Source organism: Mugil cephalus, chromosome 23, assembly GCF_022458985.1.
Source record: "Mugil cephalus isolate CIBA_MC_2020 chromosome 23, CIBA_Mcephalus_1.1, whole genome shotgun sequence".
NCBI lineage: Eukaryota > Metazoa > Chordata > Actinopteri > Mugiliformes > Mugilidae > Mugil > Mugil cephalus.
In genome coordinates, this window is record NC_061792.1 from 5,496,485 (window position 1) to 5,512,205 (window position 15,721).

General features: G+C 39.6%; 1 protein-coding gene and 1 long non-coding RNA gene across 3 annotated transcripts in view; both read right to left on the reverse strand.

The window, feature by feature from the left end:
- Nucleotides 1–314: 314 nt before the first annotated feature.
- The window catches only part of LOC125000570, a 30,780-nt gene continuing 15,373 nt past the window's right edge, over nt 315–15,721 (reverse strand). For both annotated transcript variants that reach the window (XM_047576089.1, XM_047576088.1), the window contains one exon: nt 315–557. In XM_047576089.1, coding sequence (XP_047432045.1) covers nt 444–557 — 114 coding nt within the window. In that variant the 3' untranslated portion in view covers nt 315–443. The remainder of the gene's footprint in view (nt 558–15,721) is intronic.
- LOC125000594 lies at nt 12,448–12,849 on the reverse strand. Its single transcript, XR_007111343.1, has 3 exons — nt 12,814–12,849; nt 12,636–12,672; nt 12,448–12,554 (listed from the first exon to the last, which is right to left on the reverse strand). It is a non-coding gene; the product is annotated as an uncharacterized LOC125000594 (long non-coding RNA).

The window sequence follows — 15,721 nt, forward strand, 5'->3', positions numbered from 1 at the left end:
ATTTGAGTAATTGTCACACAACTGCATTAACAGAAACAATAGAATAGAAATAATGTAGGTTTCGTACGGTGTCTCTGAAGAACCACGGCTCAACTCTCACTGCTAACAGACAAAACGCTTTAATGTTAATCAATGTAGAAATCTTTGACATTCTTGGCTTACGTAAGATATGGGTGTTTCCAAACACTAACACAGTCACAACTAAAACAAAATACGTCCATCGTCGCCCACTTACATCTCTGATCACAGCAGGTAAATAAGGGTTGTTGTTTGAGCAGCAGTTCAGACTCTGATAGAAATGAAGAAGATTAAACTATCACAGATTTTCACACATTTTATTTTATACTTGCATTTGTTTTACAAGAGAGTTCACTTCCTTTAAAAATATTAAACTCACATAAAGGATTAAATACATGGAAAATAATGTTCTAAATCATCATCATTTATGTGTTAGACATATTATTAGTCCTCATATTTAAACTGTGTATTCTTGCAGTTGTGTAAAGTCCATTCTCTGTCTGAATGAAGACGCTGTACGGCTCGATGGCCTCTGCTTCCTGCAAAGTGACGCACAGTTAATACATTTTTGTTTTTGCTTTTTTTTTAAAAAGTTCAGAAGGTGCACCATATTACCGTGGGCGGTATCATGTTTGGTTGACTGGTTATTGGTTCAGTCTTTCTTCTGTTGGACATAGAAAATTAAATTATTACTAATTGTGTACTCGCTCTGTATTGTGTTAGTTTGTGATTTTAGAATTGAAAAATAAAAAAAAACTCTCCCCAAATCTCTAACAGTACGACAAACAATTTGATTAAATGAAATGTAAGGAACAGACATTTTTAAGTGTGACTAATAAAGTAACTTAATTAGATTTTATTCATCTCTTACCCGTGGCGCCTTTTTGTGTAGACAAATCCCAGGATGATGCAAATTACTATGATGAATACAGTAACTCCAACATAAACATAAGAGAGAGGAATATCTGTAGCTGTGGAGACATCATCTTTATCCTCTTAAAATTAGATTAGAAATGTAGAACAGGTTTTGAACATTAATGACCAACATTAAGAAAGTTCTCAACATTACTACGAAAGTAACGCATCATCATCTAACGTTGAATTACTACAATTTATACTGTTAATATTTAATACCAGTGGTTTAGGTGTATCACAGTTTTGTTTTTGATTTTTAATTTAAGTTTTAAATTATGTGATTATAAAATAAATGAATCTCTTACCTTTCACAGTGATATTCAGATGAAGAGTGTGTATTCCGCCAACATATGAACACACACAGGTGTGGTTCCCACTTTCCTTTGGTGTTAAATTGATCAAGTGTAGAAACACGGTGTGATTTTCCTTCACTAGTGTGAACCTGGAGTCACATTCATGCACAAAGTCTTGTCCGTATTGATACAACAGACGACACTCTTCTCCCTGGTTCATCTCAGTTCTGATCTTACAAACTATTAATGTGATAACATTCTCAGTTGTATTGGTGCATAGTGGAGTGACATCTGGTTCTTTACCAATGGTCTTCTCAATATACTTCTCTATCCCTGCAATCAGACAATTAAAACAGAAATCAAATTTAATGAGTTGACATGTGCTGCATCTGTAAAAACTAAAAACACTACAATAAGAAAACAGAAAATATACAGATTCTCTTGTTAAACCCAAGAAAAGAAGATTAAGAACAAGATTATGATAAACTAAAGTATGAATAATTGAATAAAAAAGTTTCTTTTAAAATACCTTCGCTGTCAGTGAGAAACATCAGCCTCAGAAGCAGAACAAACCACAGTTTACCTCCACCCATACTTGTAATGACATCTAACAACAAAGCAGCTCTCAGTGAGACGTTGGTGGGCAGTGTGTCGTACTTTATAGATGAGGACACACATAACGGTTTCCACTTGACATCTGCTGCCAAAACCTCAGGTGGCTTTTGCAGAAGTATGAGCTGATGTGTGCGTCTCAAACTATATTTTTAGACCAGTCAGTCTCCAACTAGCAGGAAGGACCACGTGCATTTCTGTGCAAAACTTTGCACAAGTTCATAATTTACCCACACGACAAATTCAACAAATTCCAAGACATTAGAAATTTAACTTTACAGACTGGCACATTTAAGCAGTTTTCACAACAACTGCATTAATAGTAATAAGATGTGTTTTGTGCAGTGTCTTTGACGTCAGGACACAACCAGAAGAACGACAACTGAACTCTCACTGTGAACAGACCACAGTAACTTCCGTCAAATTAGAAGTTGCTGTTAACTGCTGTCTACTGCTGCTGCACAACAGAGCTCCGCAAGCCTACGTTTTTATCCAGTTTTAAAACGTTTTAAATCATCCCAAGCATTATGCCTCTGGCTAATGTTTGCTTTTAACGTTTGTCTTTTACTGGATGAAAGTTTTTCAGTCATCGGACATCTGGATTTTAAGTTTTTAAAGAAAGGCCTCGTGAGCAGCCATGTCAACACTGGATGCTGCTGACTCACATGGAGTGATGGAATAAATGCTAAACAAAGCATTCAAAAAGATTGCTGACCTTCTCCAGGACATTGACCGAATGTCGGATCAGCTGCAGTTGAAGGATTCAATGTTAATTGCCCTCAGAACCCGTTTCCCGGCGTTGACCAACTCGGTGGAGACCTCACGGGCCGGCGAGTTAGTACCTCAGAACACCACCTCTGCACTCGGGCACACAGTTCTCTGGGAGCCGTCCTCGTCCGGTTGGTGCCCGCCTGCTCCACTCTAAACAGGCCCGACTTCATCCACAGTTTTAACTCCCTGGTGTCCCAGTCCCAGGTGACTGTTTTTATCGTCAACAACTTTGATGCGTGCTGGGAGAGACGACATCTCTTTGGGTCAGACGAGCTCCACCTGAACAGAGCAGGTACCCGCATGCTGTCCGCCAACCTGACATACAGCATACAGCATGCCAATCACCCCAATCCCGCACCAGCAGCCCTGTCTACCAACGATTGATGTCCACCAGGTCCATGCTCTTATGCATTCAGCTCCACCTCTGACCACCATACAGACAATACCAGACTTGGACCTCACATTCACACCAACATTTCACCCATTCCTGTAATCATTACACACCATCACCACATCAGACTCGGTGAACTTTCACAATCTTAGATCACTCAGGGAACAATCCACCTCTCCAGTCAACAAGCCAAGGTGATTCTTATCCTTCCCCTGACAACAGTCTCGATCAGGGCCTTAATAAGGCCGATGCTTAGGGTTATAATTCGCAGGGGCTGCTCCTTGGACCATGCCCCGGTGCAGCAAAACACAAACCATATGCACTCGAATGCCCAGAAATCCACTTTGGTAAAGTCGATCTCTGGTTCCTGGGTCTCAGAGCAATTCTGGATGCAAGTCAGATTTGTACTTACTTCCATGACCAATGCTGGTGAAGTTGTTACTGCAGACTCGGTACTTGCATTGCTGGCATTGGACATTGTCCCCTTCGTGTGGCTCTTCCGTTCCCCAACTCTGAACTGACCACTTCCTCTTCACTCCGCTACTTATAATCCCAATCCGCCACACCCGTGGTAGGCAGGCCTCTCTCCACCCACTGCTCTCTCCTTTTGTCCATACATGGTGACATAAAAGTTGATTGGATGATCATCAGCGCAAAAGCTTTAGCTGGCAAAATGCCTTGGACTGCCTGCGTCACGAGTTTAGCATCCGTAGAATGGCGTCATAGAGTGGGACTTCCTCGTAAATGTGCTCCATTTCCCTTGTCCAGCGTCGGGGAACGGCTGCTCTGGCTCTCTCTTCACCCGGTGGATTACTGACTGGCTCCTTCCGAGCAGGTTGCGGGAACAGATGCCCGTACAGCACAAACCAGAGGATCAGAGGTAGGTTGGTGATGAATCCCAACAGGCACATAATACTCAGAATCCCCCAACCAAATCCCCACAAACAAAGACGTAGCAATTTGAAAGCCCATATTTGTGCCTGGTTACTCTTTAGCCGACTGACTTGCGAATACATGTAGCTCAGCAGGCCCACGACCACCAATCCTTCCAGACCCAAATTCACCCAGTACGTGACTTTGGACCACAGTGAGGCCATGTCCAGCACCAGCCAGATGACCAGGATGATCATTCTCATAATCCCTCTTCTGGACGTGTCTACCTTGAGCTGTCCTAGGAGGAATGCAACAAACCAGGATGTGGTGTAGGTGGCCTCACCTCGCCATACATTCACAATCAGTACTCGTACAATTTCTCCGACCAGGCAGAGGACTCTGAACCCCTGGTTTCCAACCCAAAGCCCCATACAGCAGAAGATAAACCTTATGACCTCCAATGTGACAAACTCTGCTACATCTCCTTTGAATCTCTTAATCCACATAGGTTGGGTCGTGGGGGGTTCAGTCCCATTCTCCATGTTGGTGGTCATCTCGAGGGTTGTTACTCTGTCCCTTGCTCACCTCGCTTAACAGATAAGTCCAGGTGTGGGGTCATGTTGACAAGCATAACCCCTTACTTGCGAGGCCATCTCTCCTCGCGTAGGAGGAGTTCCAACTCCTCCTTATCCTTCGGCGAGTCTTTTAAAATGTGTGTTCTTTTAATCCAGTAACGCTCTGCCTCCGCCACCGAGGCAGCCCCGAGAACAGTGCAGTATCCAACTCCTCCTTATCCTTCAGCGAGTCTTCTCTCTCCGCCTTTCTTTCTCCAACACCCTTCTTCCATACAACTTGACTCCTGATCTGATCAGTCCTCCTAGAAGCGGCGCTAGTAGCACCACCCCTACTCCGATCAGTGCATATGGCAGAATCATCTTGATGACCCCCCACAGTTCCAATCCCAGAGCTAATGCTCCATCTTCAATCTTTCCCAGGATCTCCCTTGGCACTTCCACAGCACTTTCCAACACCCTTCTTCCATACAACTCCACTACTGTGCAATCGTGTCCTTCACATCGCAACCAGTATTCCTGCGGCATCTCACATGTTCCATTATTATACATCTTGTTAGGTCCGATCCATTCATATCCTTCAACCTCGTTTCCTTCACACAGGCTTTTGCGGAACACATGTTCCTCTAGCCTAGTGAGCTCTGCTTTATTCATGCGGGTACTGGTTTTCCAGTGGTATGTCGCCTCTTGGCCATCGGTCCTAACAGGGCCTTCACACATCCTTTACCCCATTGTTTAGTCTCATACAACCGCTGCCATTCCAAACTGCTCTGCTTCTGTCTACTCAGATTACCGAACAGATGGATGTTATTCTTAACCCATGTGGTGCCCATTTGGTAGCTGTCATAAGCTCCATCATACCACCATGCACACACCTGATCCCAGCCACTGAGTGTACTGAACAATTATATGTCCAAAACCTTACGTCCAGGCTCCTACCTGGGTGATATCGCATCTCGGTGACGACCAGCCGATTGACCTGGTCCCCTCTCTCAGGGAGTAGTCCTTATTGTCCAGGTCCTCCACCATCTTCCCCAAAACACATCTGTCAATCTTATCAAAATCCCCTGAAGGTACTGGCCCTATTTATGGTCTGTTCCAGGCTCCAAACAAGTTCCAGTAACAAGGGTCAAGCTTGAAGACCTTCTCCTGCATACATTCCTCCAACCCTCGATGACGGTAGGCTAAAAAACCCCGTAGAGGCCTCCCCCTATTCAGACTCAGCCCTCCAGATGTCACAGCCACCGGCGTAGAGTTGTTAGCCAGCGATGTGGTATTATTCTCAGTGGTTAGATGGTGGTCCTCCTCCGGCTTTGGGATCAGTGCATGTCATTGCTGCTGGAACTGATGAGCAGGTAAAAGTACCTCTTCGGCCCAGTAGATTATATTCCTCCACTTGACACATGCCTGGGTGTAGTACCAATACAGGTTCTCTCCATCCACTTGAATCCACTTAACCCGCACTTTGCAAGTCTCTTGTTGCTGAGGGAGGACGCCATCCAGCAGCAGTGTTTCCCCTTGGAGCTCTACTGCTTCGATCACTCCCCCTCCTTCGAATCTATGGGAGTCCAAAAACTGCATAATGGTTGAAAGATTAAAATCCTCAAACGTGTAGGGACCGTTTCCAGTGCAGTTAGTAGAAGAATCCACTGTACAGAGCAAAGAGAAATTCTTTAACGTGATAACCTCCCTTTAATCTCCCAGCAGGTCTGATTATACTCCTCTGTAGAGGTGAGGCTAATCCTCAGGTGTTCATCTTCCCAGAGTCCATTTCCACGGCAATACAAAAAAATCAAAATAGAAAAAAAGACCCGTAAAGCCAATACTAAATTTAAAAATAATCCACTTAGTAGGACAGGATGGAGTTCCACCAGCCATCGTGACCCCTCCCCTCACTCTGGATCCCCAGATAGTGAGTGTGTCCATGCCCAATGGTCCTTTCTCTTAACTACAACCAGTAGCTCCTCCTCTTTCCTCCAGGCTCCAAAGGAATCACTGTCGCCTTAGGTCGAGGCGATCGCAGGTCTCCCTTCAGATTGCGCCATACTTGTCCCCTCATAAGCCGGGCCATCGCTGGGTAGGGATGGGGTAGGAACTGCATCGCTGCAGTTGTGCACTTCGAAGCTGTCTCAAATATACGGATCCAGTCCCCTCCACATCTAGCGATAACGGGTAATAATGACTTTCTCGGTCGGCCTGAGCGAGCCAACACAGGTGGTTTTAGAAAGGACGCATTATTCCCCAACTCTTGGAAATCCGGAATCTGGTAGGGAGGTATGTCATTTCTCACCATTGCTAGCTCTGCACACAGGGGCTCACCACAAGGATCCATGAGTTCCACCAGTTTTGCCCATCGGTCGGATCTGTTATACCCCGAATCGAGCGACCTGTCTCGTCTTATCGCAGGCATCCTGTACATGGAGTACTGATGGTCGGGAATGTCCCTCACCTGTACCCCCAGCCGTCCAGTCTGGTTTTCGATAACGATAACGGTCTGCCGACTGGTAGTCCACACAAGTTTTGGACTTGTGTGGACAGCTTTAACTGCATTTTATTTCACCTGACCTGCCCCCTATGGCACAGCCTGCGACTCCTCCCAGTATGGATGGCCCCAAAGATGGTGCTTCCTCAATCCTCAGTGTCATGCCATGTCTTCCTACTGTCAGTAGTGTGTGTGTGTGTGTGTGTGTGTGTGTGTGTGTGTGTGTGTGTGTGTGTGTGTGTGTGTGTGTGTGTGTGAGAGAGAGAGAGAGAGAGAGAGAGAGAGAGAGAGAGAGAGAGAGAGAGTGTAATAATAAACTGCAAATAATAAAGTGAATTCATACTGAGCTGTAAAGTTTATAACAGAATACTGTACACTGAGGGGGTTTCATTTACAGATAATCCATATGGACTCGAACTTGTATGATTGCTGAAAACAAGAGGGAATATTGGAGGTGTATTTGTTCATATCAGTGAAATAACAACAGGATAAACTACTTAGAGAAGCTACAGCTGATGCAGCAATTTGTAAAATAATACTCAAAGTGTGCATGTGTTAGTCATTGGTTTCTTTTCTAAATCTTTTTCTAAATTTTAACAACCTTAAAAATAACAACAGCTCACTTTGAACGGTTAAATTGCCAGTCCATCCATCCATCCATCCATCCACTCATTAAGTCAGATGTTTTATGCTTTGCAACAAGACTCCCATTACTGTGAGAAAATGGTTGAATATCCTAAATTACAGGGTTTTTTTCCATATACTGTTAACACCAGCCGTCTCCATTTTAAGGCCTGTGGTGCGATGACATCTAGCGGTGACATTGCGAACTGCAGCCAATTGAATGCCAACATTTTTGAAGCCAATGCTTGTTTGTTTTTTAATCCTGAGCTACTATAGAAAAAAATCAACCATTCACAGTTAAAGATACACTGATGAAAACAACTACTTCCTGATAATACATCACCCTAGATACACACAAGTACTATGAGTAGGAGGTATTAAAAAAAAATTCAACTGAAATGACTTTTCCTCAGGATAAGTCCAACAGTAAGTCATGAAATATTTTTTCCATCAATATTCAGAAGCTCAGATTAAGTTCAGTAAGGAAGACGATCCTAACTTCATTCCTTCACATCTACTCTTCAGCAGTCTCTTCTCCTCATCCCCACCACCAGTGTTAAGTCCAGGGGGGTTCCTACGCTAAGCACAGCCTTACTCTCTGTCAGGATTAGGTACTAATGATTCAGTGTGATCATTTAGTCACACATTAAATCAGTTGTACAGACAGACTAATCCAACTTCTGTGTGTATTCACAAAAGGCAGTAGCAGAAAAAAAAAACACAGGAACAGGAAATAAAACAAATATGGACGCGCGAGATAAGCGATATTTTCGAAGTAAAGCAGGAAATCAACAGCAAGAAAACCCAAAGCCATGAAACCTTCACTGTCTTGTTTGGTGAAATTCAAGACGACAAGCAGTTCAGAAACTATTATATGAGAATGGACGAATGAAGTGATACATTTACAGAATTGAAGAGATAATTAGTAAAATATGTGAATTATAGATAGACAGACAGACAACTTTATTTATCCCCGAAGGGAAATTAGGTTGTCACAGCAGTCTGGTATTTGGGTACAATAAAATACAGAGGTATAAAGGCAAAGGTAAAAACACAGAATAGGACAAGGACACTTAGAAAACACAAGAAACATAGGTGGATAAGGTGCAGTGGTAGGATGATGGTAGTGTTGTAAATAAACAATACATATAGTAATTATATAATAGTATATAGTAGTAGTATAGTATGTAATATAATAGTAGCATAATATAAAATATTATATAATATAATATAATATAATATAATATAATATAATATAATATAATATAATATATAATAGAGGTAATAAAAGTATGGACTAATAATGGCAGCAGCATCAGTATGTAATAAACATCGTTAAATAATAGTTCATGATAATAACAAGACTTTACTTTGTTTAAACACTTTCTTTTTATTTTATTTCTTGTACAAGACAGTATGTTTGTCAGGAAGAGACAAGAAATGAAATATATGTGAAACTTTAAGCCCCGTCTCACTCTGTGTATTCCACTTCCTGAAACAGAACACACGATCCAGACTAAGTATTCTGACATTAAAAGTACTGGGAAAAGTTACAGTAGTAACAACATATTACCGTGTACAGTGCTGTGGTCATGTGTTCCATTTCTTCTCTGTTGGGTGATTGAAGCACAAAAATGAATCATAAGAAATTGTCTATTTGTGTAACTTTGATGAATAGATACAGACCACTCCTAAAAATAAAAAAAAAAACAAGGGAAGTAATTACAATAAATTATGAGTAATATTTTACTATTTCGTACCCAAGGCAAGTTTTGCTGTTGATAAATCCCAGGATGATTCCAATCACAATGACAAATGCAGTCACTCCAATAACATCATAAGAGAGAGGAATCTCAGGAGAACCGACGGACTCTTCATCTTCATCTTCTTAACGTTAAAAGGAAAATCAGTATCACACACATTCATTATATTTTTGATGATTTACTTTCAGTGTTTTTTCCCTACAATACAGACTAACACATGAACATGTGAAACCAGTTTTATAGAATAAATGAATCTCTTACCTTTCACAGTGATGTTCAGATGGAGAAAATCTGTTCCACCACGATATGAACAAGCACATTTGTAGCTTCCACTATCGGCTAATTTCAAATCAGTCAGATGGAGAAATACGGTATGGTTTGTTATCATCAGTGTGAACCTGGAGTCACATTCATGTACAAAGTCTTTTCCATGATCATAGGACAGAAGACACTCTTCTCCCTGGTTCATCTCAGTTCTGATCTTACAAATTATAAATATGATAACATTCTCAGTTGTATTGGTGCATAGTGGAGTGACATCTGGTTCTTTACCAATGGTCTTCTCTACCCCTGCAATCAGACAGTTAAAACAGAAATCAAATTTATTGAGTTGACATGTGCTATATTTGTAAAACCTAAAAACACTACAATAAAAAAATAAAAAATATACAGATGATGTCTTTAAACCCAAGAAAGGACGACTAAGAACAAGATTATGATAAACTAAAGAGTGAATAATACAAAATACCTTTGCTGTCAGTGAGAAACATCAGCCTCAGAAGCAGAACAAACCACAGTTTACCTCCACCCATACTTGTAATGACATCTAACAACAAAGCAGCTCTTAGTGAGACGTTGGTGGGCAGTGTGTAGTAGTTTATAGATGAGGACACACACAACAGTTTCCACTTGTCTTCTGCTACCAAAACCTCAGATTCGTGACCTTTGCATAAGTATGAGCTGATGTGTGCATCTCAAACAATATTTTTAGACCAGTCAGTCTCCAACTAACATGAAGGACCACATGCATTTCTGTGCAGAATTTTGCACAAGTTCATAATTTACCCACACGACAAATTCAACAAATTCCAAGACATTAGAAATTTAACTTTACAGACTGACACATTTGAGTAATTGTCACACAACTGCATTAACAGAAACAATGGAACAGAAATAAGGTAGGTTTCGTACGGTGTCTCTGAAGAACCACGGCTCAACTCTCACTGCTAACAGACAAAACACTTTAATGTTAATCAATGAAGAAATCTTTTACATTCTTGGCTTACGTAAGATATGGGTGTTTCCAAACACTAACACAGTCACAAATAAAACAAAAAGACGTCCATCGTCGCCGACTTACATCTCTGATCACAGTAGGTAAATAACAGTTGTTGTTTGAGCAGCAGTTCTCAAGACTCTGATAGAAATGAAGAAGATTAAACTATCACAGATTTTCAGACATTTTATTTTATACTTGCATTTGTTTTACAAGAGAGTTCACTTCCTTTAAAAATATTAAACTCACATAAAGGATTAAATACATGGAAAATAATGTTCTAAATCATTATCATTTATGTGTTAGACACATTTTTAGTCCTCGTTTTTAAACTGTGGATTCTTGCAGTTGTGTAAAGTGCATTCTCCATCTGAATGAAGACGCTGTATGGCTCGATGGCCTCTGCTTCCTGCAAAGTGACGCACAATTAATACATTTTTTTTTTGTTGTTGTTGTTGTTTTTTTAAAAAAAAATTCAGAATGTGCAGCATATTACCATGGGCAATATCATATTTTGCTGACTGGTTATCGGTTCAGTTTGTCTCCTGTTGAACACAGGAAAATAAATTGTTACTTATTGTGTACTTGCTCTGCATTGTGTTAGTTTGTGATTTAGATTTAGAAACAGACCTCTCCCAAAATTTCTAACAGTACGACAAACAATTAGATTAAATGAAATGTAAGGAACAGAAAATTATCAGAAAGTGTGACTAATAAAGTAACTTAATTAGATTTTATTCATCTCTTACCCGTGGCGCTTTTTTGTGTAGACAAATCCCAGGATGATGCAAATTACTACGATGAATATAGTGACTCCAACATAAACATAAGAGAGAGGAATATCTTTAGCTGTGGCCGGGACTTCATCTTCATCTTAAATGTTGACACGTAACATTAGATTAGAAATGTAGAACAGGTTTTTAACATTAATGACCAACATTAAGATAGTTCTCAACATTACTACGAAAGTAACGCATCATCATCTAACGTTGAATTATTACAATTTATACTGTTAATATTTAATATCAGTGGTTTAGGTGTATCACAGTTTTTTTTTTTTTTTTAAATTAAAGTAACAGACATATCCATATTGATGCTACTAAACAACAGAAAAAAACAGCAACATATGAAATACGTGATTATTATTGAATAAATGAATCTCTTACTTTTCACACTGATATTCAGATGAAGAGTGTGTGTTCTACCAGCTGCTGCAGGCGGCCCCGGTTCGAGTCCCGCACTGGACGACCTTTCCTGTGTGTCATTCCCCCCTCTCAAGTACCTTGACTATTTAAAAAAAAAGTAAATAATTTAGAAGCTCAGATTAAGTTCAGTAAGGAAGACGATCCTAACTTCATTCCTTCACATCTACTATTCTGCATTCTCTTCTCCTCATCCCCACCACCAGTATTAAGTCCAGGGGGGTTCCTACGCTAAGCACGGCCTTACTCTCTTACTAAAATATAACAATGTCAGGATTGGGTACTAATGATCATTTAGTTCACACATTAAATCAGTTGTACAGACAGTACAATCCAACTTCTGTGTGTTTGTGTGTATTCGCAAAAGACAGTAGCAGAAAAAAACCCACAGGAACAGGAAATCAAACGAACATGGACGCACGAGATAAGCGATATTTTCGAGGAAAAGCAGGAAATCCACAGCAAGAAAACCCAAAGCCATGAAACCTTCACTGTCTTGTTTGGAAATTGAAGATGACAAGCAGTTCAGAAACTATTATATGTGAATGGACGAGTGAAGTGATACATTTACAGAATTGAAGAGAAAATTAGTAATATGTGAATTTAAATAATAGTTCATAATAATAACAAGAGTCTACTTTGTTTTAACAATTTCTTTTTTTATTTTATTTGTTGTACAAGACAGTATGTTTGTCAGGAAGAGACAAGAAATGAAACATATGTAAAACTTTAAGCCCCGTCTCACTCGGTGTATTCCACTTCCTGAAACAGAACACACGATCCAGACTAAGTATTCTGACATTAAAAGTACTGGTAAAAGTTACAGTAGTAACAACATATTACCGTGTACAGTGCTGTGGTCATGTGTTCCATTTCTTCTCTGTTGGGTAATTGAAGCACAAAAATTAATTATTAGAAATTGTCTATTTGTGTGACTTTATACAGACCTCTCCTTCAATAAAAAAAACAAGGGAATGTAATGACAGTGAATTATAAGGAATATTTTTATACTATTTCCTACCCGAGGCAAGTTTTGCTGTTGATAAATCCCAGGATGATTCCAATCACAATGACGAATGCAATCGCTCCAATAACAACATAAGAGAGAGGTATCTCAGGAGAACCGACGGACTCTTCATCATCTTCTTAACGTTAAAAGGAAGATCAGTATCACACACATTCATTATCTTTTTGATGATTTACTTTCAGCGTTTTTTCCCTACAATAAAGACTAACACATGAACATGTCAAACCAATTTTATAGAAAGAATGAATCTCTTACCTTTCACAGTGATATTCAGATGAAGAGTGTGTGTTCCACCAAAATATGTACACTCACAGGTGTGGATCCCACTTTCCGTTGATGTTAAATTGATCAAGTGTAGAAACACGGTGTGATTTTCCTTCACTAGTGTGAACCTGGAGTCACATTCATGTACAAAGTCTTGTCCGTATCGATACAACAGACGACACTCTTCTCCCTGGTTCATCTCAGTTCTGATCTTACAAACTATTAATGTGATAACATTCTCAGTTTTATTGGTGCATAGTGGAGTGACATCTGGTTCTTTACCAATGGTCTTCTCAAGATACTGATGTACCACTGTAGTCAGACAATTAAAACAGAAATCAAATTTAATGAGTTGACGTGTGCTGTATCTGTAAAACCTAAAAACACTACAATAAGAAAACAGAAAATATTCAGATGATGTCTTTCAACCCAAGAAAGGACGACTAAGAACAAGATGATAAAATGTATGAATAAGTGAATAAGTGAATAAAAAAAAAAGGTTATTTCGAAATACCTTCGCTGTCAGTGAGAAACAGCCTCAGAAGCAGAACAAACCACAGTTTACCTCCACACATACTTGTAATGACATCTGACAACAAAGCAGCTCTTAATGAGTCGTTGGTGGGCAGTGTGTAGTAGTTTATGGACACACACAGACACAGACACACAACACTTGACTTCTGTTGCCAAAACCTCAGATGCGCGGGTTTGGCAGAAGTAAGAGCTGATGTGCGTCTCAAACAATAGTTTTACACCAGTCAGTCTCCAACTAACATGAAGGGTCACGTGCATTTCTGTGCAAAATGTTGCACAAGTTCATAATTTACCCACACGACAAATTCAACAAATTCCAAGACATTAAACATTCAACTTTACAGACTGACACATTTAAGCAGTTTTCACAACAACTGCATTAATAGAAATAAGTTGGGTTTCGTGCAGTGTCTCTGACGTCAGCACACAACCAGAAGAACGACGACTGAACTCTCACTGCGAACAGACCACAGTAACTTCCGTCAAATTAGACGTTGCTGTTAACTTTAAAACTAGACTTTGAAGTTAATCAATGGAGAAATCTTTGATATTCTTGGTTTAGTTAAAATATGGAGGCTTCCAAACACGGACAGTTACAAATAAAGCAAAGAGATGTTCATTTTTCACAGTTTCATTCGTTTTAGTTGTATAAATTTTACAATTATGTGTTATTACATGATGATAAATAGGTTTAACACTTTATTTTTTATGATTTCTTTGTGTAGAGAGAGGAATATCTGCAGCAAGTAGATTACTAAGTAGATTGGTGATAAACTAAAGTAAGGTTGAGTCTGGCCTCCAAAGAATGACCTAAAGAATGAATTAAATACACATAGACATTGCCATGTAATAAAATGTTAGCATTAAATTAGAACAATCTAAAAATCTGACTCATACTGACACTAAAACTTTCAGCCCCGACCTGAAGGAACAGTTGCTTGTTCTTGATGAACGGTAGCTCCTCTGCAAACAGTTTCTCATATGGTTTAAATTTATCAGTGGGACAGACAATTTGGTTTCTCAGAAATGGCCACTTCCTTGTCATTTTAACACCTTATACCATGGGTGAAATGGTTGTCATGGTATTCTTGGTTGGACTGAGCCCATTTTTCTGTGACTATAGTTACTTGGTAGCAGATTTCTTAAATGAACTGGAATACATGCCTTTAATACTGTAGTTTATTATGTTGCTTGGGACGAGACCACAAGCTAAATATCTATAAGCAAATGTACAGTATGTAAAACTGCACATAATAAAGTGACTTTATGCTAAGTTGTAAAGTTTATAACAAGATACTGTACACTGAGGGGGTTTCACTTACAGATAATCCATATGGACTTGACCTTGTGTGATTTCTGAAAAGAAGAGGGGATATTAAAGGTGTATTTGTTGATATCAGTGAAATAACAACAGGATAAACTACTTAGAGAAGCTACAGCTGATGCAGCAATTTGTAAAATAATACTCAAAGTGTGCCGGTGTTGGTCATTGGTTTCTTTTCTAAATCTCTTCCGGGATTTTAACAACTTTAAAAATAACACTTGATTGCTTAAATCCCCAGTCTATCCATCCATCAACTCATTAACTCAGATGTGTTATAATTTGCAACAAGACCCCCATTACTGTGAGAAAATGGTTGAATATCCTAAATTACAGCGTTTTTCTCCATATACTGTTAACACCAGTCTCCATTTTAAGGCCTGTGATACGGTGACATCTAGTGGTGAGATTGCGAACTTCATCCAATTGAATGCCAACATTTTTGAAGCCAGTGCTTGTTTTTTACATCCTGAGCTACTCTAGAAACAATCAACCATTTATAGTAACAGACACACTGATAAAAACAACTATTTCCTGATAATACATCGTTAATACATATACATAGACAATACACAATAATACATAGATACATACAAGTACTTTGAGTAGGAGATATTAAAAATTCAACTGCAATGACTTTTCCTCAGGATAAGTCCAACAGAAAGTCATGAAATATTTTTTTCCATCAATATTTAGAAGCTCAGATTAAGTTCAGTAAGGAAGATGATCCTAACTTCATTCCTTCACATCTACTCTTCGGCATTCTCTTCTCTTCATCCCCAC